Source organism: Diabrotica virgifera, chromosome 9, assembly GCF_917563875.1.
Source record: "Diabrotica virgifera virgifera chromosome 9, PGI_DIABVI_V3a".
NCBI lineage: Eukaryota > Metazoa > Arthropoda > Insecta > Coleoptera > Chrysomelidae > Diabrotica > Diabrotica virgifera.
Window position 1 is genome coordinate 10,952,434 of NC_065451.1, and position 22,082 is coordinate 10,974,515.

The 22,082-nt window shown below is 33.3% G+C and overlaps 1 protein-coding gene across 1 annotated transcript; it reads right to left on the minus strand.

Annotated features, from left to right (window-relative positions):
- Window positions 1-8,330: 8,330 nt before the first annotated feature.
- On the minus strand, window positions 8,331-21,856 carry LOC114347074 (uncharacterized). The gene is made up of 5 exons (XM_028297810.2): window positions 21,737-21,856; window positions 21,033-21,157; window positions 19,902-20,193; window positions 15,336-15,764; window positions 8,331-8,743 (listed from the first exon to the last, which is right to left on the minus strand). The coding sequence occupies exons 2-5, from the start codon at window positions 21,125-21,127 to the stop codon at window positions 8,432-8,434; spliced, it is 1,128 nt and encodes a 375-aa protein (XP_028153611.2). The 5' UTR covers window positions 21,128-21,157; window positions 21,737-21,856; the 3' UTR covers window positions 8,331-8,431.
- Window positions 21,857-22,082: the final 226 nt, after the last annotated feature.

Consider the following 22,082-nt stretch of genomic DNA (forward strand, 5'->3'; position numbering starts at 1 on the left):
TATTTGGTTTTTATTGTATGTTTTGCTTGCATTCTTATCTATTTAGCTACCAATATGATGAAAATTTATTGTACATAGGTATTTGTCGATACAGTAGTGGGAGCACGCAACATAGAATTCTATTTTAGTGACGTCACGTTGCCTAGCAGCCGTCGATTCTTGCATTGTGAAATTCGATTTTGTGACGTCAGCAAAACAGAATTCTATTTGGCGTGCTCAGGGCGCAGAAGAATAATTGTAGACGATGATGTTAAAAGACATTTTTAACAAGGCTAAAGTTTGTTTAGCAGTAAATGGTTGACTTCGAATATTACTGACTATAAAAATCCGGGGTTAACCGATAATAGTATAAAAGGCCAGGTTTCAGGTAAATTTAAATATGTTTGAATGTTTGTTTTTCTATAATCTTAGCAATGAAAATAGATTTAATTTATTTTAAGGCTCATTTGAAAACATTAATTTCGGGTATATAAGGCAAAACAATATATTTTTCCACCTACCTCTACCGAAAGTATACTTTTTCGGACCTGATTGTAGGGAGCAAAGTTGTACTTTTCCTCCCTAGGGAGGAAAAGTAAAAGTGACGTCATGGTAATTTATTCATGAAATACAACGTATTGAAGCCCTGTACAATATCTATTTTCTATTACGAAGTATCTATACATTTTAACGTTTATTTATAAAACACCCTGTATTTTGCACAATGGTAAAAAACAGTAAATTGTTATTTTGATTTAACAATGTTTACATTAATAATTTGACTTATATTTGACAGTTGACAGTTATATTGTACCTACTTGTTAGTTTTAGTTCTAATAAATTTTGTTGGTTAGTTACATAAATAAATAAAGTAAAAATGAAAAAATGACTTGTTATTTGAGGAAGGTGGAAAAACCATATGTATAACATGGGAGTAAAGTGCCCTTTCCTCCTTTGAATGATTACTGCCCTCCGCTACGCGTCGGGCAGTAAACTTCATTCTCGGGAGGAAAAGTAGCACTTTCCTCCCTTGTTATACAAATAGCTATTACATCCGTTTTTTTGTTTTTGTCGTCGTAATTATTGTAAATTTTGTGGATCTTTTGCTTTATTATAGGAGTACCGTCTAGTCAGTGTTAATTGTCAAAAGAACAACTCTGTCTACCTCGTTTGCTTATCGCTCCGGACCGGTCTTAACAATGGGCCAAATCAGATAAATTTAATAATATTTACCACCGCACTAATTGAAGTCAACCATTTACTGCTAAACAAACTTTACCAACATAAACGAATCTTCACTTTAATTAATATGCTGTCATTTTAAAATGACATTTGACATTATCCACAGTTTTGTAATATGGCTTTTCAATGATTCTAATTTGTTTCGAGCTTGTCATATGTTGTATAATCTGTGTATAATATTAATGTACGACATATGACAGGGGCTCGAAATAAATGCGAATCATTGAAAAGCCCTATTGGTTTTGTATTAATGATTTTTGAAGTGGAAATCGAAACGTCAAATAAATATAATTTCAAACTTAAATTGTGGCTTATTCCCAATAGCCTAATAAAATAAAAAAAAATCAAAAGGTAATTCCGTACAGGTTGGAATAAATTTTATATCAAATTTTAGGTAAATACAAAAGATATTTTCAAAAAAGTATCCAAATCATATAAGGGGACCATTGTTTAATTAATTAAAAAAGGGTCATCTTTGCACAATATTTACTTTTTTAACTGCTGAGGTAATTTACATTTTAATGGTCTTTAGGATTTTTTTCTAAAAAGCTGTAAGATAAACATAAGACTTACTAAATTAAATTTGGTTACTATTTATTTAAATAATTATATATAAAATTTAAAAATCAAATTTGCAAAAAAATATTACATATTTGCGTTTTAAATAAACATTATAAATTATTTTATTTAATAGGAGAAGTTGCACTATATTACCAGTATTAAGCAAAAAAAAATTGGTTAAAAAAGATTTAATAATTTATGAAATATTTAATTTGTTTATCAAATGTTACTATATTTTCAATTGCAAAAACGCGGTTGTTACCAAAAGAATATAAACCTGTTTAAAATCTCATTACTTTTATTTTATGTATGTTTTCGATAAATGTATTGATAAATTCAAATTTTTTCAATTTGTTTTTTCAATAACGTCGCGGGGATTGAACATTTTGAAATGCTGTTCCGATAATCGAGTTCCTGGGAATTTTTCACTAATTAACAGATTTTTTTTGTCGTGTTTTCCTCTTCTTTTTTTATGTTAAAAGATATAGTTTGGTTATAGAGGGGGTTTCATTAAGAATGTCCAATCCCTGAGTTGTAGATTCTAGACTTCAAAATATTAGGATTTAACCAAAATCGCTTAAATAAAATATGGCTCCTTATTGAGTTACACGATGTTTTATTTAAAAATTTAAAAAAGAATTTTTGCTTAGTGTTTTAAAACTATTTGAAGTATCCTTTTCATACTTGTAGAAAGTGTAAGTACTATACACCCTGTGAAATTATGTTAAATACAAGTTTCCGGCTATTACCAGAGGCATACCACAGGGGACAGTAAATGGTTGACCCTTCCCAAATTCTACTTCACTGGTGAAATTGCCATTTTAGCACAATTTTTAGATTCTCCAATACTCTCTATGGCAATATCCTCTTTACTAGTATCGATAAAGTTTTCGAGATATTTGAAGTTAAACTTGCAACGGCAAATATCTCGAAAAAGCTAATGATTTTATCGTTAAGAATGAATAATATACTCTTCAGTCTTAACGATAAAATCATTAGCTTTCTTGATATTTGAAATTAAAAATTAAGCGGCACAAAACATTAATCAAAATAACTGTGCCGTTACATGTTTAACTTCAAATATCCCGAAAACTATTAACTTTATCGTTACGAGTGTAGAGTAAGTTATTTACATAGAGAGTATTGGATCTAAAAATTGCGCTAAAATAGCAATTTCGCCAGGGATGCAGAATTTGGGAAGGGTCAACCATTTGCTTTCCCCTGTCGTAGGCCTCTGGTAATAGCCGGAAACCTGTATTTAACATAATTTCATAGGGTGTATAGTACCTACACTTTCTACCAAGTATGAGAAGGATACGTCGAATAGTTTTAAAATACTCAGCAAACATAATTTTTAAATTTTTAAATAAAACACCCTGTAACTCAATAAGGAGCCATATTTTATTAGGGTGATTTTGGAATAATCTTAATATTTCGAGGTCTAGAATAGACAAATTAGAGATTGGACATTCTTAATGAAACCCCCACTAGCAAAACTATATCTTTTACTATAAGAAAAAAAAAAAGAAGAAGAAAAAATGACAAAAAATTTTTTAATCAGTGAAAAATTTCCAGTAACCTGATTATCGGAATAGCATTTCAAAATGTTTAATCCCCGCGACGTTATTAAAAAAACAAATTATAAATAAATTAGAACAATTTTCAAATGTCATTTTAGACGGGAGTTAAATTGAAATTTGAATTTATCAATACATTTATCGAAAATATACATAAAAATAAAAGTAATGAATGATATTTTAAGCAAGTTTATATTCTTTTGGCAACAACCGCGTTTTTGCAATTGAAAGTATAGTAACATTTGATAAACAAATTAAATATCTCATAAATTATTAAATATTTTTTAACAATTTTTTTTTGGTTAATACTGGTAATATAGCGCAACTTCTCCTATTAAACAAAATAATTTATAGTGTTTATTTAAAACGCAAAAAATATTTCTTTGCAAATTTGATTTTTAAATTTTGTATATAATTATTTAAATAAATAGGGGATCAAATTTAATCTAGTAAGTCTTAGGTGGAAGTTTTGTCCTTCAGCTTTGTAGAAAAAAGACCTCAAAGAAAGACCTTCATTAAAATGTAAATCACCTCAACAGTTAAAAAAGTAAATATTGTGCAAAAATGACCCCTTTTTAATTATTTAAACAATGATCCCCTTATATTATGATTTGGATACTGGGATACTTTGGATGATTTGGATGATATATTTTGAAAATATCTCTTGTACTCACCTAAACTTTGATATAAAATTTGTTCCAACCTGTATGAATTTACATTTTCATTTACATGTGTAATCATATTTTACTAGACTACAACTAAAATAATAGTAAATTGCATGAGATGCCACAAGAAAATACCTTCAGAACAATATATTTATTGATTTCAACACATCTATACATCTCTTATTTATTCTTCCATTACTAAATCATACAGAAGTAAAAACTTCCTTTGTACAATGGTATAAAAAAGTTTATTAAAAACTATTAAAAGTCATCCAAAAGGATTTGCAAAACGTTTTCGATCTAGATCAGATCATCTTCAGTGCCTAGAACGAAGTATTTCCACGTTAGAATGAATGCAAAAGGTTAAAATTGTGACTAGTTGAAGAAAAAATGTGGTAATACTTACGTTCTGCTTAGCACATGGAACTAGCAACCTTATGAAATTGGTAACATCGAGAAATATGGTTTACATGATAACTATATAATATTTATAGCGACTCCAAGTCGATGTTAAAAGATTAAATGTGTTAGGAGTGCTCAAAGGGCAACATGGTTCCCTGCTCGATAAAAACTCGTGCTTCTTGCCAGTTCAATGGACACATACCAGAGACATGTAAAGAAAATAGACTTGGCTAGGGATATGCCACTCAATGCATCGGGGTGTAACGTCGATATCAAGTACGGTGGTTTAGCTATCTTTGTCTGTCGTGCGAGTGTGAGCGTATCTACCAAGAGGTGGGAGTAACGGAACGACAGTGACACACAGGCGGCGGCCATCATATGCTAGAGAGAGAAAGCTAAGCGCCGGTAGAGGGAGATAGATAGACCACCGACCCGAACAGCTCCGCGTTACGCTATTTTTCCGAGTTGGCCAAATCTATGTGTATAAGATCTTTGACACAGACCAACAAAGGTGAAGGAGATGACAATCCAATTATTACACAGAAGCGACATGACAAGACAGATAGTCAATTTTTGGTTATGCATTTAAAATAGTGTTGTTTAGAATTTAGATTATTAGTTAAACTGAATTTAGATTAATAACTATATTAAAGTGAAATTTAAAATATAATAAATTAGATTTTAATGAAAAAGTCGAAAAGGCTACTCTCTGTTACAGAAAGAACTGTTGTTAATGTTAAATTGATAAAAATATTACTCATAGTAGAGTCAGTGACGTCACTGATGACAGTTTTGAAAGAAGACGAAGTTTAATTTAGTTTGAAATAAGTGAAAGAAAATTAATTCAATGTGAACAAATTAAAGACCTATAAATGTTGTAAAAATAAAAGAGTAATGATGTAAAAATAGAAAGAGTATTGTTGGTTCCCTATTATTGTGGTTCTAAAGGTTGTTAACAAATTGAACAAATATTTTAATTTAATTTATTGTCTGAATGATTGAACTGATAATTTGAAATCTATAGAAGGTAATGGAGTAAACAGATTGAAATGGATGAAATACACACACCGGCAAAATTAGCCGAAAATCTTAAAAATGGGACATGTTTGATGTCTTGGATTTCCTAAACCACTGGTCCGATTTGAGTGATTATTTCAGTGTGTTATAGCCTTATTATTTAAGAATATCGTTGTAATAATATTGTTGCTAGACAGGTAAATATCATTTTATACCGGGTGTACCAAGCATACTGTGTTTTTTTCTTAAAGTTTGGAACACCCTGTGGAATATTCTAGCATATGTAAAATACTAAAATTGTACTCGATTGTAGAATTAGGATTTGTTAACATTTTCCTTTTTGATTCATTTAGTTACTTAAGATAATAAAAAAGTTATGTGCGTTAACAACTATCCATGTTTTTCATCAATAAATCCTCATAGTAGGGGAGGAAAGTATACTAAATTTGCAGTTACTCCAGCGTTATGGGGACCTATTGGATTGTGAAGAGTATGTGCTAAAATCAGAAAAAGGTTAACTTAAGTTTTCCATAAAGTGCGGGACTTTTCATTGTTTAATTTAATTTTCCATTTGAAACAATCATTTTTCTCCGATTATAGCGCTATCTATCCATAATTCGAAAAAATGTGTCGAATAAAAGTTGCTTATTTTTACGTAAAGAATCCAAATCTGAAATAAAAATTGGGGGCTCCTATTTAAGATTTTAAATTAACTTCCACACCCCACCCCCGTGGGGGCTCCTGACACCCCACGGAGAGGGGTGGGGGGTAAATTAAAAATTTTAAATACGAACCCTGCGATATTTCGCGAAATGAACATCACATCGTAAAACTGCAAAATACACCTATTCAATATTTTTTTAAAATCCACCGAATGGCACCAAACACGACCCCACACGGAGGTAGGGTGGGGGTTACTTTAAAATCTTAAATAGAAGCCCCCAATTTTTATTGCAGATCTGGATCCTGGACGTAAAAATAACCACCTTTTATTCGCAACATTTTTTCCAATTATGGATAGATATAGCCTATATTTCCTATAATTGGAAAAAACTATTGGTGGAGAAATGGAAAATTAAATTAAAAAATGGAGAGTCCCACACTTTATGGACAACTTAACTTAACTTTTTTTGGTTTTAGCACCCACTCTTCACAATGAAGTAGGTCCCCATAACGCTCGAGTAACTGCAAATTTAGCATACTTTCCTCCCTACTATGAGGATTTATTGATAAAAAGCATGGCTAGTTGTTAAAGCACATAACTTTTTTATTGTACAACATAAGCAAATGAATCAAAAAAGAAAATGTTAAGAAAGCCTAAGTCTACAATCGAGTTTTAATTTTAATATTTTATATATGCTAGAATATTCCACAGGGTGTTCCGAACTTTAAGAAAAAAACACAGTATGATTGTAACACCCGGTATAAAATGACATTTACCTGTCCAGCAACAATATTACTACACCGATATTCTTAAATAATAAGGCTATACTATACTAAAAGAATCACTCAAATCGGACCAGTGGTTTAGGAAATTCAAGACATCAAACATGTCCCATTTTTAAAGTGTTCGGCTAATTTTGCCGGTGTGTGTATATAATAGGTACTGTAATAGCTATTTGTATAACAAGGGAGGAAAGTGTAACTTTTCCTCCCGAGAATGAAGTTTACTGCCCGACGCGTAGCGGAGGGCAGTAATCATTCGAGGGAGGAAAAGGCACTTTACTCCCATGTTATACATATGGGTTTTCCACCTTCCTCAAATAACAAGTCATTTTTCCATTTTTACTTAATTTCTTTATGGAACTAACCAACAAAATTTATTAGAACTAAAACAACGAGTAGGTACAATATAACTGTCAACTGTCAAATATAAGTCAAATTATTAATGTAAACATTGTTAAATCAAAATAACAATTTACTGTTTTTTACCATTCTGCAAAATACAGGATGTTTTATAAATAAACGTTAAAATGTATAGATACTTCGTAATAGAAAATAGATATTATACAGGGCGTCAATAAGTTATAATTCATGAATGAAATACCATGACATCACTTTTACTTTTCCTCCCTAGGGAGGAAAAATATTTTCCTCCCTAGGGAGGAAAAGTACAACTTTGCTCCCTACAATCAGGTCCGGAAAAGTATACTTTCGGTAGAGGTAGGTGGAAAAAGATTTAACGAGAGCAGACTGATTGGCAAAAGCAGATTGAAAACAAGAAAAGTTGGTTGCCTGATATGATAGTTTGAAAAATATAATTTTAATTAAAAATTATACTGAGTATAATTTTTAATTAAAATTTCAAAATTTTAAAATTTTAAAATCAATGGGAAAATACTGGGTATTTTCCCATTGTTTCCCTGGGTATTTCTGGGTATAAAATACTGGGTATTTCCCATTACTCTTTTTCCTAAGTAATTTGTATCAATATTTGATACATATATCTTAGTCTTGGGTTCAGGTAGTGGGACAAATGGGTGGAATGCATAAAACGTAGTACCTGTTAATGCTTCAAGTATGTACTACATTTTTGAAGATTTTACTTCACTTACAAAGCATTATTACACTTACAAATGCTTTGTAAGCGTTTTACTACCCTTACAAAGCATTTAATGCTTTTTAAGTGCAGTAAAATCTTCAAAAATGGAGCACATACTTCCATACTTGTAGCATTAGCAGGTACGACGTTTTATGCATCCCACCCAATATGATTTTCAAGAAGAGGTCCTGAAATTGTTTTCTTGTGGCACGTTTAAGTTAAATATTATTTTATATGGGATTAATCACAATTGACTGTAATGTTAGTTATACTTTATATTTGTTTTGACGTTTTGATTTTTGATTCTTTTCGGTTTTCATGTACTATTTACAAAAAGTCAATGTATTTGTATAAAAGAAAATGTGTTATATTTTGGATGGAACAATAACAGACAGCAATATAAATGCAAGTACACAGTAACAGCATAAAAGCTAGATATTAATTATTTAAAATGTCTGATTCCAAAAGCTTGTCAAACACCTCTTAACGTCTTCATCTTCTATCAGTCCAATCTTTTTCCTAATATCTGCATTTTTCTTAACTTTGTACGTCTCGAACAAAACTGGCAGTTTTGCGGCATTATACAGTGAAATGACTTCGTTTATTGACTTTTCTTCAATCTGTCCATAATTTTCCTTAAAAGTATTTTGTTGATTTGAACTACACGTTTCTAACAATTTTACAACCAACCATGAACAGTAACCTTGTTTGATGTTAAGGTGCTGAGGATGATTTCCAAACGAATCCAAAAAGTCTGCCTAAAAAATTAACAAATTATTAGGATATATTATACATAGAACATTTTTTAATGTCTGAGAACACAGTTGTCCCTTATATTCCAAGAATTGATGTCTTATAAATTGTTCTTAATAATTTTAGTAAATTTTAAGTAAATACTCTTGTTATTCTTTTTCTTCTGCTTCTTCACCTTCTTGTTCTTTTTCTTCCTCTCTTTATACGGGCACAACAAAGCCATCTTTTTCCGTTTCTTCCACGCCTTCCGATTTCATCCCAATTTCCTTTATCTCTTGCAATATTTCAGTGTTTTAATCCTGATATCCTGGATGTGCTCCATCCACTTCTTTCTACGCATATCACTTCTTCTTTTTTCCTGTCTTTTGTGTTTTGTCACTATCTTTACTAATATATTCTCGTCCATTGTAGTTATGTCTCCATAACAGTTCAATTTTCTTTTCTCTTTCTCATTTTTTTCTATTGGTTCGTGTTTTAACTTCTTTATCTTTATTATTGATCTTTCCAATTCTTTAATCTCATCTATCCCTTAACTTTCGGTAGTATTCCCTTTCTTATGAAACATTAGAAACACATTTATTTACCATTTCTTTAGCAATTTTCTTTTTTCCCATGCCCATTTAAAGATATTTAATAGCCGTCTTCAGATCAATATTATCGCCTCCGTTTTCTTTGCTTTATCTTTATTTTCTTTTCTGCTACTTGCTTCGTTCTAAAAACTAATCTGTCTTTTAACTAACTTTAAACTTCCTCGATCATTAGATTCTTTATCATCATCTACTTCTTCTCTATTTATATTTCCACCATATTCCTCGAAAAACACAATAAAAGTAAAAGTAGAAGATGAACTAACTGACCCAATTGAAGTTGGCAATGGGATAAGACAGGGGATTCCTTGAGTCCATTATTGTTCTGAAATAATAAAAAAAGTAAGAACTAAAAAAGGATACCAAATGGGAGAAAAACAACTTAGAATAATCTGCTAGGCAGACGATGCAATACTAATCTCTCAAAGTGAAGATGATTTACAACGTATGCTTTACCAATTTAATATAACCGCCAGAAAATTTAACGTGTTAATTTCCCAAAAAAAAAAAAGACAAAATTCATGGTTATAACAGCAAATCCAATAAGATGTAAATTGGAGCTGGATGGTCAGATAATAGAACAAGTGATTGAGTTTAAATATCTAGGCATCACACTATCTAGCTACGGAAAGCTCGAGATAGAAGTGGAAGATCAAGAGAATAGAGCAATCAAAGCCGCAGGTTGTCTGAGAGACACAACATGGAGAAATAAAAATATCGGAAAAGAAATTAAAGGCAGAATTTACAAAACGGTCATTAGACCAATAATGACATTAGTGTTGCTCAAATGCAAAACCAAGACGAGACTTAAACAGTCTTGGTCTTGCGCCAGTAACCCTAGTCTTGGTCTTGGTCTTGGTATTGCGCTCCCGGTCTTGGTCTTAGTCTTGAAGCAAGAATCTTGCAAGTCTCGCAGTTGCCTATTAGCCTATTGCATATCTTTGAACAACGTAACAGAGAGGTACATTTTAAGCTGGAATATCATAGCCATAGTAAAGACCAGGCAAATTAATAAATATCTAGACCAGCGGTTCTCAATCTGTGGTGCATGTACTACTGGTGGTACATATTATCACTATTTACGGTGGTACACAAACCGCAAAAACAGCCAAAATCAGCACCACAATTATTATAGTTAATTAGAACCTAGCTATTTCAGTTAGGTGGTAACAAAAAGAATAAAAAGGCTTTTGTGGTACATGACTCAAAAATATTGAGAATTACTGCTAGACAATTGACACCGGGTGGGGTTTGAACTCACGATCTAAGTGATCCGTGCCTACGGTCTAACTAACTTAAGTTTATTAGAAACTTATGTATTTTATTATCCAATATAAACGAATGAATAAAAAAACATAATGTTAAGAAAATATAAGGCTATCGTTTTAATTTCAGTATTTTATAAATGCTAGAATATTCCACAGTGCTGAGAAAAGACACAGTTTGAATGGTACCTACACCCGATGTAAAATGACAATAATTGATTTGTCTGGTAGCAACAATAGTATTACAGCGATATTTATAAAAATAAGACAACATATTAAAAAAATCACTTAAATCGGACAAGATGGTTTAGGAAATTCGAAACTAACAATGACCCGTTTATAAGGTGGTGCGTAAATTTTTTGGAGAAGTGTATATCGTTATTAAATAATATTTCGGTATTTTGTTAGGGTATCCGGCACTATTTGTTCTTTTGTCTCGGTATCATACTTTTAAATATTATACGCGTTGTTTCGGCAAATTTTGTTTAACCGAGTGATCTCATAACACATTCAGCCAAAACAATAAATAATAGTCTTACAGTCTTACTATTCTATGTATATTATACCGATAAGATTTGTGGTCTTTAAATTCCTAGAAAACTAATAATGAAAAAAAATGAATTACTTATTAGGTATATTTTTTATCAGCTAAGCTGATATGTTTTTAAAAAGTTTGGATACGATATTCGATATTACTATCGGCGTCGCAAAGCAAGAATGTTATGTTATGATTAGAAGGCGACTATTCTCATAACCCGGACAATTAATTTCAGAGAAGTCGTCTGCTGGGAAGAAATGTACAAAATATTTTATTTTTAGATTGTTATAATGACCTCTGATAACGTGTCAAATGTGTCAAGTGTTCTTTAATTGGATATTTTGATTCGCTATGTATGTATTGATGTGATCTTGATTATTGATATGAGATAATATTTTTATATGTTACTTAATTTAATCAATGTATTAATACTAATCTAATTAATTAACCAGATCACATATCAATATGTTTTCAATCTCAGGGCGAATTATAAATTAATTACTTACTTCCGTGGCTTCTAAATATTTCTTAATGGTTCCTAATCGGGATAGAAAAGAAAAGAGTAAAAAAAATACACATATGGGTTACAATTATAATCAAAATATTTTTTATTTTATTTATAAGGCAATCAATGCTTAATATTTGCTATTTCTTATTATTCTTAAACATAACATTTACAAATGGGAATCTTATTTCCTTTTGGTTTTCAATTGAAAGTTTTTATTAACATTTAACTATTAGGAGTTATTAGGAACAACTCTATTTAAGTTTGATGAAGCTTTTCTGATATTATTGATTATGTTATTCAATTTTTTTATGTGGAATTTAATACGAAAAACCCATACATTCATGTCCAAACAAATGAGACTGACCTTTTCCTGGTGAACTGAAAATGTCCTCACACAAGACCCTTTCCTGCTATCCTTGGCTGCGATCAAACCTCGTCCTGGCTTCCAGTGATGTTCTCCTTTGAAAAACTAGCTCGAATAGCTCTCGTTCCTGCTTTTGTCGTGATGCTGTGTTCTACCTTTTTCGAAACTGCTATCAGCTACCGGGACACTCTGGGCTCAAGGAGGTTCTTTTACTCTCGACCTGGCCTACTTCTCGTTCCACGATAGATACTCCACACTCACGGAACTACACCGGCTTTCTCACTCCTCGAACACTACCGTCTACTACTCGACTTCACTTCTCGACAGCTCAAAACATTCTGATCTCACTTTGTCATCCATTCCCCTACTTTCTAAATATCCCTTCCAGATTCACAAATCAATCTTCCACCACCAACTCTCATTCGTAATATTCCTCAAAACCAATTTTTAATCTTTCTAAATATGCTTAATGGATTTCAAAAGAAAATATTTAATTCCCATTCTAAAATACTTTCTAACTATTTACAAATTTTAATGACCTATTCTCTCTTTCAAATGAGTCTTATTTAGCATAGGCTAATGATCGAAACCTTCCGCGAAAAACGATAATGAACTATCATCTATTTCACTGAGTTTTATTTAGCATAGGCTAATGATCGACCTTCCGAGAAGAACGATAATGGTACGCGTCATTCACTTTGTTTATCTAAGCACATTGTTCCGAGTTTCGTACGCTTATTCTAATCACTTCTTAAAATTAAATATAACAATTTGTTGTATACAGGTTGTTTTAAATTTATATGCCCGTGGTTGAGAAAATTGAAAATATTTTATATTAAATTGAATTCTGTTTATAATTATCAAAATTTAATTTTCATATCAAATAGAAATATAACAGTATGTTTATGTTTTGTGTTTCTCATAGAGTATCTAAGAATATAGTCGAACTAATATACAGTAGAACGTCGATAATCCGGACGTCAAAAATCCGGACCGTCAATAATCCGGATTTGCATCTAACAAAAATATCTGATTCTTTTAAAATAAATTAAGATCTTAGCTGCGAAAAACGAACCTCTACCGCAGTTCAAAAACATTTTATACATTTTTTTAAAACCCCAAATAGTGTCTGATGTTTTTACTGTACGCATGCTGCTATTATAAATTAATTACAATACAGTGTTTAAACATAAAAAATGTTTTGATTAATTTCACCTCTTGACACTTTACTATACAAGAGAAAACATAAAATTTTAAAACGTTTGTTGTACTTTAATGTGTATACTGGCCTTGTTTTGAGGTAATTTCGATAATCCGGATAATTTGATAATCCGGATGGGGTCCGGTCCCAATTAATCCGGATTATTGACGTTCTACTGTACTCCCTAATACGACCCTCAGTTCTAACTGCAAGACGCAAGAGTCTCGCAGGCTTAGTCTTGTTCTTGCTCAAGTCTTGCACGGTAATTTTTGGTCTTGGTCTTGCTAAAATTAGGCGGTTTTGGTCTTGGTCTTGCGAAAACGCAAGAACAAGACCAAGACTGCAAGACCAAGACCGATTTTGGGCAACACTAAATAACATAAGTACGCGGCAGAAACACGGCCTGACTCCGAGACAAAAATATTGCTCGAAACAGCTGAGATGAAAACCCTTCGAAAAATTGATAGTAAGACACTATGGGTCAGAGCTAGAAGTACAGATATATGACGGAGATGCAAGGTGGACAACATTAATAACTGGGTAAGAAACAGAAGAATAAAATGGAATGACCACATAAGCCGAATGACAACAAATAGGGTAGTCAGGACAGCGAGAGACGGTTCCCCAATAGGAAGACGATCAGTGGGAAGACTACGAAAACAATGGAATGACAACTTATTGGAGGCACCAACAAGTTTTTGAGGATTTGAGAAAACAGAGTCATGTCTATACAAAAAGAAGAAGAAGAAGACCATATTCCTCGTTTAGTTATTAAGATTAATTAGGTCATCTTTTAGCACCCATATTTGTTTTGCTTTCTTTACTGTAAACGGTTTGATACTGTTTTAGAACATTTTGTTATTTTCCTTATAATCTGAGTTAAATTCCTCCCCGAATAGTTTTCGACTTTCTTTCTTCTCTATCTGTTTTGTTTGACATCACATGAGCGTGCAGTCAAACATTAAGAAACACATTATAGTCCTGTCGCCAGGGGGGGTACAACGGCCTCCTTAATTCAGATGGACTTACCCAAGTTTTTTTTATATATTTTTACCCGTAGAATACGAATTTTTTGGGTAACAGTTGATCCGGATGTCGATAAGATTGTTAGGTATACACAAAGAACTTGAGGAATTACATAACAGTGATTTCTCGCAAAACAAAACATATTTTTGTATTTTTTGGGTCATTTTAAGCAAAAAATATTCCTACAAGTTTTTTCGTAGAATGCATAGTTTTCGAGATAACCGCGGTTGAACTTTCAAAAAATCGAAAAATTGCAATTTTTGAACCCGAATAACTTTTGATTAAAAAATAAAGTAGCAATTCTGCTTACCGCATTTGAAAGTTTAAGTCAAATTATATCGGTTTTGATTATTTGCATTGCTAAAAATTAATTTTTTTATTGTTAAACTAATCTATAAACACATAGGTTTCCCGTGCCTAATACATGCGTTTTAACGCATGCTACGTATAAATTGCCTCGCTTGCACTTGTAGCTACTCTACCTACTCGTTCGATTTTAAATGAGAAATCATAGAAAACATCACTCACATACTAGGTGTTTACTACAGTTTACAGCTTTGTTTAACAATAAAATAATAAATTTTTAGCAATGCAAATAATCAAAACCGATATAATTTGACTTAAACTTTCAAATGCGGTAAGCAGAATTGCTACTTTATTTTTTAATCAAAAGTTATTCGGGTTTAAAATTTACAATTTTTCGATTTTTTGAAAGTTCAACCGCGGTTATCTCGAAAACTATGCATTCTACGAAAAAACTTGTAGGAATATTTTTTGCTTAAAATGACCCAAAAAATACAAAAAGATGTTTTGTTTTGCGAGAAATCGCTGTTATGTAATTCCTCAAGTTCTTTGTCTATAACAATCTTATCGACATCCGGATCAACTGTTACCCAAAAAATTCGTATTCTGCGGGTCAAAATATATAAAAAAAACTTGGGTAAGTCCATCTGAATTAAGGAGGCCGTTGTACCCCCCCTGGCGACAGGACTATTATATTACTTGATTCATTTTAATACATTTAAGTTTTCAGAAACATGAGGTTCTTAGTGAAAGAAAAAGGGAAAATGATGAAATAATTTGTTTAAAAATCTGTAGTTCTACTCACCTTAATTTTTTTGTAAACAGCAATTTCTTCAACAATATTCCTCCCTTGCTCAAAATAGTATGTAGGATCCAAGTCTGCTAAATATACGGCGCATTTAAGAGGCCAATTGAAGCATCCAGTAGCTATTTTATACTTGGCTATTCTTTCAATAACGTTCATATCAAACCTATTAATATCTTTACTAATTATTTCCAAGTTATGTCCTTGAAAAGACGTGTAAAGAGAAGAATGAAACAACTCGATGAATCGTGGGTAGTTTGGATGGTTCCTGAAGTACTTTTTGAGTAGTACAAATATGGAGTTTTGTAGAAGACATGTGTCGTTTGCTACAAGAAGTCCTACGTCTTGTACTGAGTGCCATGTTTGTGCGTTGTTTCGAATTTCTACATTATTGATTTTGTCACTAGCCATATACATTATAATTTGGATCTGCAAAAGATTTAAGAGGATATAAACGTATTAAACATAGAGATAAAGAAAAATGTTAGGCGAAAAGAAAATTTCAAAAAGAAAAACGTTACTATGACCAGAAAACTAAACACTAAAAAAAAAAAAAATAGAAAATACACGGTTTTGTTTTGATTTAAATCTGTCTCCTGCCATCCCCCGATAGCAGCTATTTCTCGGTCTACCTGTTGTCAAGGAGGCTATGCAAGAAGACAAATTTACATCAAAACTTCCGTAGTTCTCGGTACAAAATGAAACTATTTATACTGTAGTAAGGTTAGAACGCCCTCTAACGGGGAATAAGTGAAATTAATGTCGACACGATTCAAGTTCTCTGTTAACCCAGATATGAAAATATCTAAAGGCACCGCTAGGAAAATATTCCAACATGCGATTCACAGAACCTTTATGGAACGAGTCTTTGTACTCTAATACAGAGTATGGATCTTGAGAAAGCATATGATAGAGTTCCTCGAGAGATTCTGTGGTGGGCACTCAATAAGAAAGTAGTCCCTGGAGAATATGTAAAGATTGTGAGAGATATGTATGAGTGAGTAACGACTAGTGTTAGGACAGGTGTGGGAGAGACTGATAAATTTCAGGTGAAAGTAGGACTGCACCAAGGCTCGGTGCTAAGTCCTTAGTTATTCTCATTAGTTTTGGACCAGATAACAGCGAAACTACAGGGTAGCATTCCATGGTGCCTAATGTATGTTGATGATGCAGTGTTAGTAGGAAATAGTGAAAGAGACTTAGAACAAAAACTAGAACAGTGAAGACAAACTCTGGAGGAAAAAGGTTTAAAACTTAGTAGGACAAAAACAGAGTATTTGGAATGTTCACTATTCACATTCAGAACGTTACTACAAATAAAATGGTATCTTTGGATGGTGAAATGATTGTAAAAAGCAATAGTTTTAAGTACCTAGGATCGGTATTACAGAGTGGTGGAGAAATAGATGGAGATGCATGTAGCAGAATTAGGGCTGGATGGATGAAGTGGAAAGAAGCGAGTGGTGTGTTGTGTGACAGAAAAATTCCAATGAACCTGAAGGAAAAATTCTATAAAACAGCCATAAGACCGGCTATGATGTACGGAACTGAATGTTGGGCAGTGAAAAAGAAAGAGGAACAACGAATGAATGTGGCGAAAATGAGAGTACTTAGATGGATGAGTGGAGTGACATAGAAGGATAAAATTAGAAATGAGTATATTAGGGGAAGTCTAGGTGTGGTACCAATTGATGCCAAAATGAGAGAGCATAGGTTAAGATGGTTTGGTCATGTTCAACGTCGAGACGTTAATCACCCAATACGAAGAATAGCTGAGGTGCAGATTCCTGGAAGGAGTCCTGGAAGGACATGTTGGTAAAGGGAATTAACATTGATATGACCCAAGATAAAATTGTGTGGAGAAATGCAAATAAGGAAGCCGACCCCGCATAGGGATAAGACAAAGAGAATGATGACAGAGTATGGCGTTAGTAAAAATAGAAAATAGACGGTTTTGTTTTGATTTGAATCTATCTCCTGCGATCCCCGGTAGCTGCTATTTCTAGGTCTACCTGTTAGCAGCTATCGGTGGATGGCAGGAGACAGATTTAAATCAAAACAAGCTATGGCCCATTCTTTACCAAACACCCTGTATAAGTACGTCTTAAACTGCGCGTCCTTTCAATTATTGTCAAATAAAGGTCTTTCCTCAGAATCTCAAAATCGACTGCCGTATTCTTCCCACAATAACCAAAATTCTCTTACTGCTGATCTCCTCTTCTCATGGTTTAATTCGCTTTCGTGAGAACTAGTAGTCGGAGAGATAGAAGCGGATTTTGTGCGTGATAAGTAATATGGAAAAACTATACGGGGATATGTTGAATTAGTTGTGTACATGACTTTCACCAACGGCCGGAAACCAGAGTTCGGGCCGAGGGTAGTTATAAGGGGTCAAAGTCGCGGAATTTATTATTTTTTTTATGACGCTCATGATCGAGATAGCGCACCAAAATTTGGGAATAAGTAGGTCATGACGTAACTAAGTAAAACCTCTAGGGGCGGAACGCTGCATGGCCGACAAAGGGGTGGGGGTAGGGGTGAATATAAAAAATATAAAGGGTTTTTTGCGACGTTCGTGACTGACGTAGTGGACCAAAATTTGGGAATAAGCAGATCATGACATTACTAAGTAAAATCCCCAGAGCCGGAAACCAGAGTTGGGGATGAGGGTAGTTATAAGGGGTCAAAGTCGCTGTTTTTATTATTTTTTTTGTGACGCTCATGATCGAGAGAGTGCACCAAAATTTGGGAATAAGTAGGTCATGACGTAACTAAGTAAAATCTCCAGGGGTGGCACGCTGCGTGGCCGACAAAGGGGTGAGGCAGGGGTGAATAGAAAAAATATAAGGGGTTTTTTTGCGATGTTCGTGATTGAGGGAGTACACCAAAATTTGGGAATAAGTAGAACATGACATAACTAAGTAAAATGCTCGGAGCCAGTAACCAGAGTTGGGCATGAGGGTAGTTATAAGGGGTCAAAATCGCCGTTCTTATTATTTTTTTTTGTGACGCTCATGATCGAGATAGTGCACCAAAATTTGGGAATAAGTAGGTCATGAGGTAACTAAGTACAATTTCCAGGGGTGGAACGCTACGTGGCCGATAAAGGGGTGGGGGTAGGTGTGAATATAAAAAATATAAGGGGTTTTTTGCGACGTGCTAGATTGAGATAGTGCACCAAAATTTGGGAATAAGTAGACCATAACTTAGCTAAGTAAAAGCCCCAGAGCCGGAAACCAGAGTTGGGGATGAGGGTAGTTTTAAGGGGTCAAAGTCGCAGTGTGTATTATTTTTTTTGTGACCCGGCACAACATTTGTCCTTCACGCAGTGTTCCGACCCTGGAGATTTTACTTAGTAATGTCATGATCTACTTATTCCCAAATCTTGGTGCACTATCTCGATCACGAACGGCAAAAAAAACCCCATATATTTTTATACCCACCCCTGCCTACCACCCCTTTGTACCCCAAGCAGCCTTCCGCCCCTGAAGATTTTACTTAGTTACGTCATAACCTACTTACTCCCAAATTTTGGTGCACTATTTCCATCATGAGCGCCACAAAAAAAAATAATAAAAACCGCGACTTTTACCCCTTATAACTACCCTCTTTCGCCACTCTGGTTTCCACCTCTGGGGATATTACTTAGTTATGTCATGGTCTACTAATTCCCAAATTTTGGTGCACTATCTCAATCACGAACGTCGCAAAAAACCCTTACATTTTTTTATATTCACCCCTGCCCCACCCCTTTGTCGGCCACGCAGCGTTCCACTCCTGGAGATTTTACTTAGTTACGTCATGATCTACTTATTCCCAAATTTTGGCGCGCTATCTCGATCATGAGCGTCACAAAAAAAAAATAATAAAAAGCGGAACTTTGACCCCTTATAACTACCTTCCTTCCTGACTCTGGTTTCCGGATCTGGGGATTTTAATTATTTATGTCATGGTCTACTTACACCCAAATTTTGGTGCACTATCTCAATCACGAACGTCGCAAAAAACCCCTTATATTTTATATATTCACCCCTACCCCCACCCCTTTGTCGGCCACGCAGCGTTGAGCCCCTAGAGATTTTACTTGTCATGACCTACTTATTCCCAAATTTTGGTGCACTATGTCGATCATGAGCGTCACAAAAAAAAATAATAAAAACCGCGACTTTGACCCCTAATAACCCACGGCTCCCACTCTGGTTTCCGGCCGTTGGTGAAAGTCATGTACACAACTAATTCAACATATCCCCGTATAGTTTTTCCATATTACTTATCACGCACAAAATCCGCTCCCAGCTCTTAGACTATAGCCTATTAAAATTGGTTTAAAGTTGCGAATGTTATTCTTACTTAATTAGGTCTTAAAGATTCAAAGTTAAGAAGTATTTCGCACCGGCTACCGTAGTAATCCCAATTCGTTCCACCCATCTGGGCCGACGCGACGCAGGTCCATATGTGTGAGACTCTTATTCCGTGCTCGTAATAATAATTAAGAAAAAAATATATACAGGGGAATTTCAAAATATTAGGTAAATATTTACAATTCTACATAATTAAACTTCTTACCATTTCTCCTAACCATCCAAGTAAATACGCCTGGTTCATATTATCTTCATTCAGTTTCTCTGGTCTTTCTAAAGTTTTATAACACATGGCTGTCATACAAGGTACTTCTTTGTTTCCAACTAGTAAAGGGTATTCAATCATTCTTTGATATCTCATTTTGAATTCAGGTTCTTTGTCGCAAATGATATTGTCAGTAAGGTCTTTGACGAATATTGGAAACATATAAACCGCTGATGACACGAACTCATTATCAGTTATGTTGGGTTGTAAATCAGAGGTTTTAGATTGGTGTCTTAAAATAAAATAAAAGAATGTTATTCTACTAAAATTTATTTAACTTGATGTGCAGAAAACAAACATGTTATCAGAAAATATTTACAAAATGTGATGAGTCACCTAACTAAATATTGAACAGATCGATGACAAAATTCTTATACGATACCGGTACAGAAACTTGGACTCTTTGCGCATAATAAGACCCAACAAGTGATGTCTTTGAGATGTGGTGCTGGAGAAGAATGCTGCACCTACCTTGGACAGCTAATCGGACAAACTTTTCTATTCTTAACCAATTTGACATTAAAAAAAGGCTGTCCATTGTCCATATGTCTGCAACGAATTCTACAGATTTAGAGAAATTATTTGTTTCTGAAAACGTCTCGGTAAGTAGACTAAGAGAACGGCCATTTATTCTACGAGACTCTTAGAGCACAGCAAAGATAGAGACCAATGGAGGTTTGTTAGGAATAGTGGAGGAGATCAGGATTCTCAGTAATGGAGAAATGACAAGAGAGTGACAGAGAGAGAGAAAGAAAGAAAGAGAGAGAGAGAGAGAGAGAAAGAGAGAGAGAGAGAGAGAGAGCGAGAGAGAGAGAGAGCGAGAGAGAGAGAGAGAGAAAGAGAGAGAGAGAGAGAGAGAGAGAGAGAGAGAGAGAAAAGGTATTAAAATATAAAAAGCATGCAAGAGCTGAATTAACAATAATTAATAACAATGAAGAAATGGTAAAACCATAGCCTCAACTGCGACGGGACATATTAATAAAGATAAAATCGACAATTTGACTCGGATCAAGACAAAAGTTTACTTTAACAGTTTTTAATGAAGCTTTTGTACATGGCATAGCTATTTACCTTTTTATTTGATAGGAATACCTCCTTAAAGTCATACGTTTTCCAAAATTAAATTTTTTCGTCACTTTTTCTAAAAATTTTAAACTTCCAGACATAGTTTTAACAAAGGTTCAGACAATATGGTCCTAAAAAAGTTTAATACTTAATTTATAAATAAAAAAGATACATAAAATGGCAATACAACTCAGACATATTATTTAAAGATTGAGATAAGTCCTACCAATCGATTTTTTTTTAGAATGTTTGCCTATGTGATTTAAAACCAATAAAAAAATTTGCAATATGCAAAAATATAAATAATCTTATAACAAAAGATGGTAAGCCACATAAAAGCAAATAAATATTATGTGGTATAAATAGTCCAGAGAAATAAGATTTTTCTTGTGACACATCCCCCTCCAGGCCAAAACTAAATTTTTTGAGTAGTATGGACATCTATATTAATAACCTATATGTTTCCTGCGGCCGATTTTGATGATATACATAGTTATAAACAAATGAAGATAAAAAAACGGTAAATTTTCGTTTTTTTGGTCTATTACCAAAAAGTTAAGCATTTTAAACAAATTTGAGAATAACAAAATCATAAATCGTATAAAAAAACTTCAATATGGCGTTCATTGAATATGTCTACCGTTATTTGTTTCTTAGAAAATTGCAAAATAAGTCATAAATATTGAGATTTTATAAATGTTCATACATACCTTATGTAAAAATTAAGTTAGAACCTTTTTATTACACGGAATGCTGAGACTTCTAGTGCTTCAATTATATTTTAAATTTCAAAGCAATTGGTCAAATAGTTTAAAAGACTGATATCGAATAAGCACACATGCTTTTTGATCGATCCTGACAAATAGTAAATTTAACTTACAAAAACCAATCATAGTATTCTTACACTACGTTAACATCAAGTATAATAGTGTTAGTTAAGTGTGTATAGAAAAACATTTTCTGTGAGTACATATTTTTCTATTAATAAGTATTTCATAACCAAAGAATTTTAAAAAACCGTCAATAAACAACACCAGTCATTAATCGACACCAATT

Coding starts and splice junctions, on each gene's coding strand:
- LOC114347074 (XM_028297810.2), bottom strand. CDS start 21,127: ATGTCTGGAAGTTTAAAATTTTTAGAAAAAGTGACGAAAAAATTTAAT. Junction 20,194..21,032: donor TATTCCTATCAAATAAAAAG/GTAAATAGCTAT, acceptor TTTTATTTTAAG/ACACCAATCTAAAACCTCTG. Junction 15,765..19,901: donor TTGGATGGTTAGGAGAAATG/GTAAGAAGTTTA, acceptor AATCTTTTGCAG/ATCCAAATTATAATGTATAT.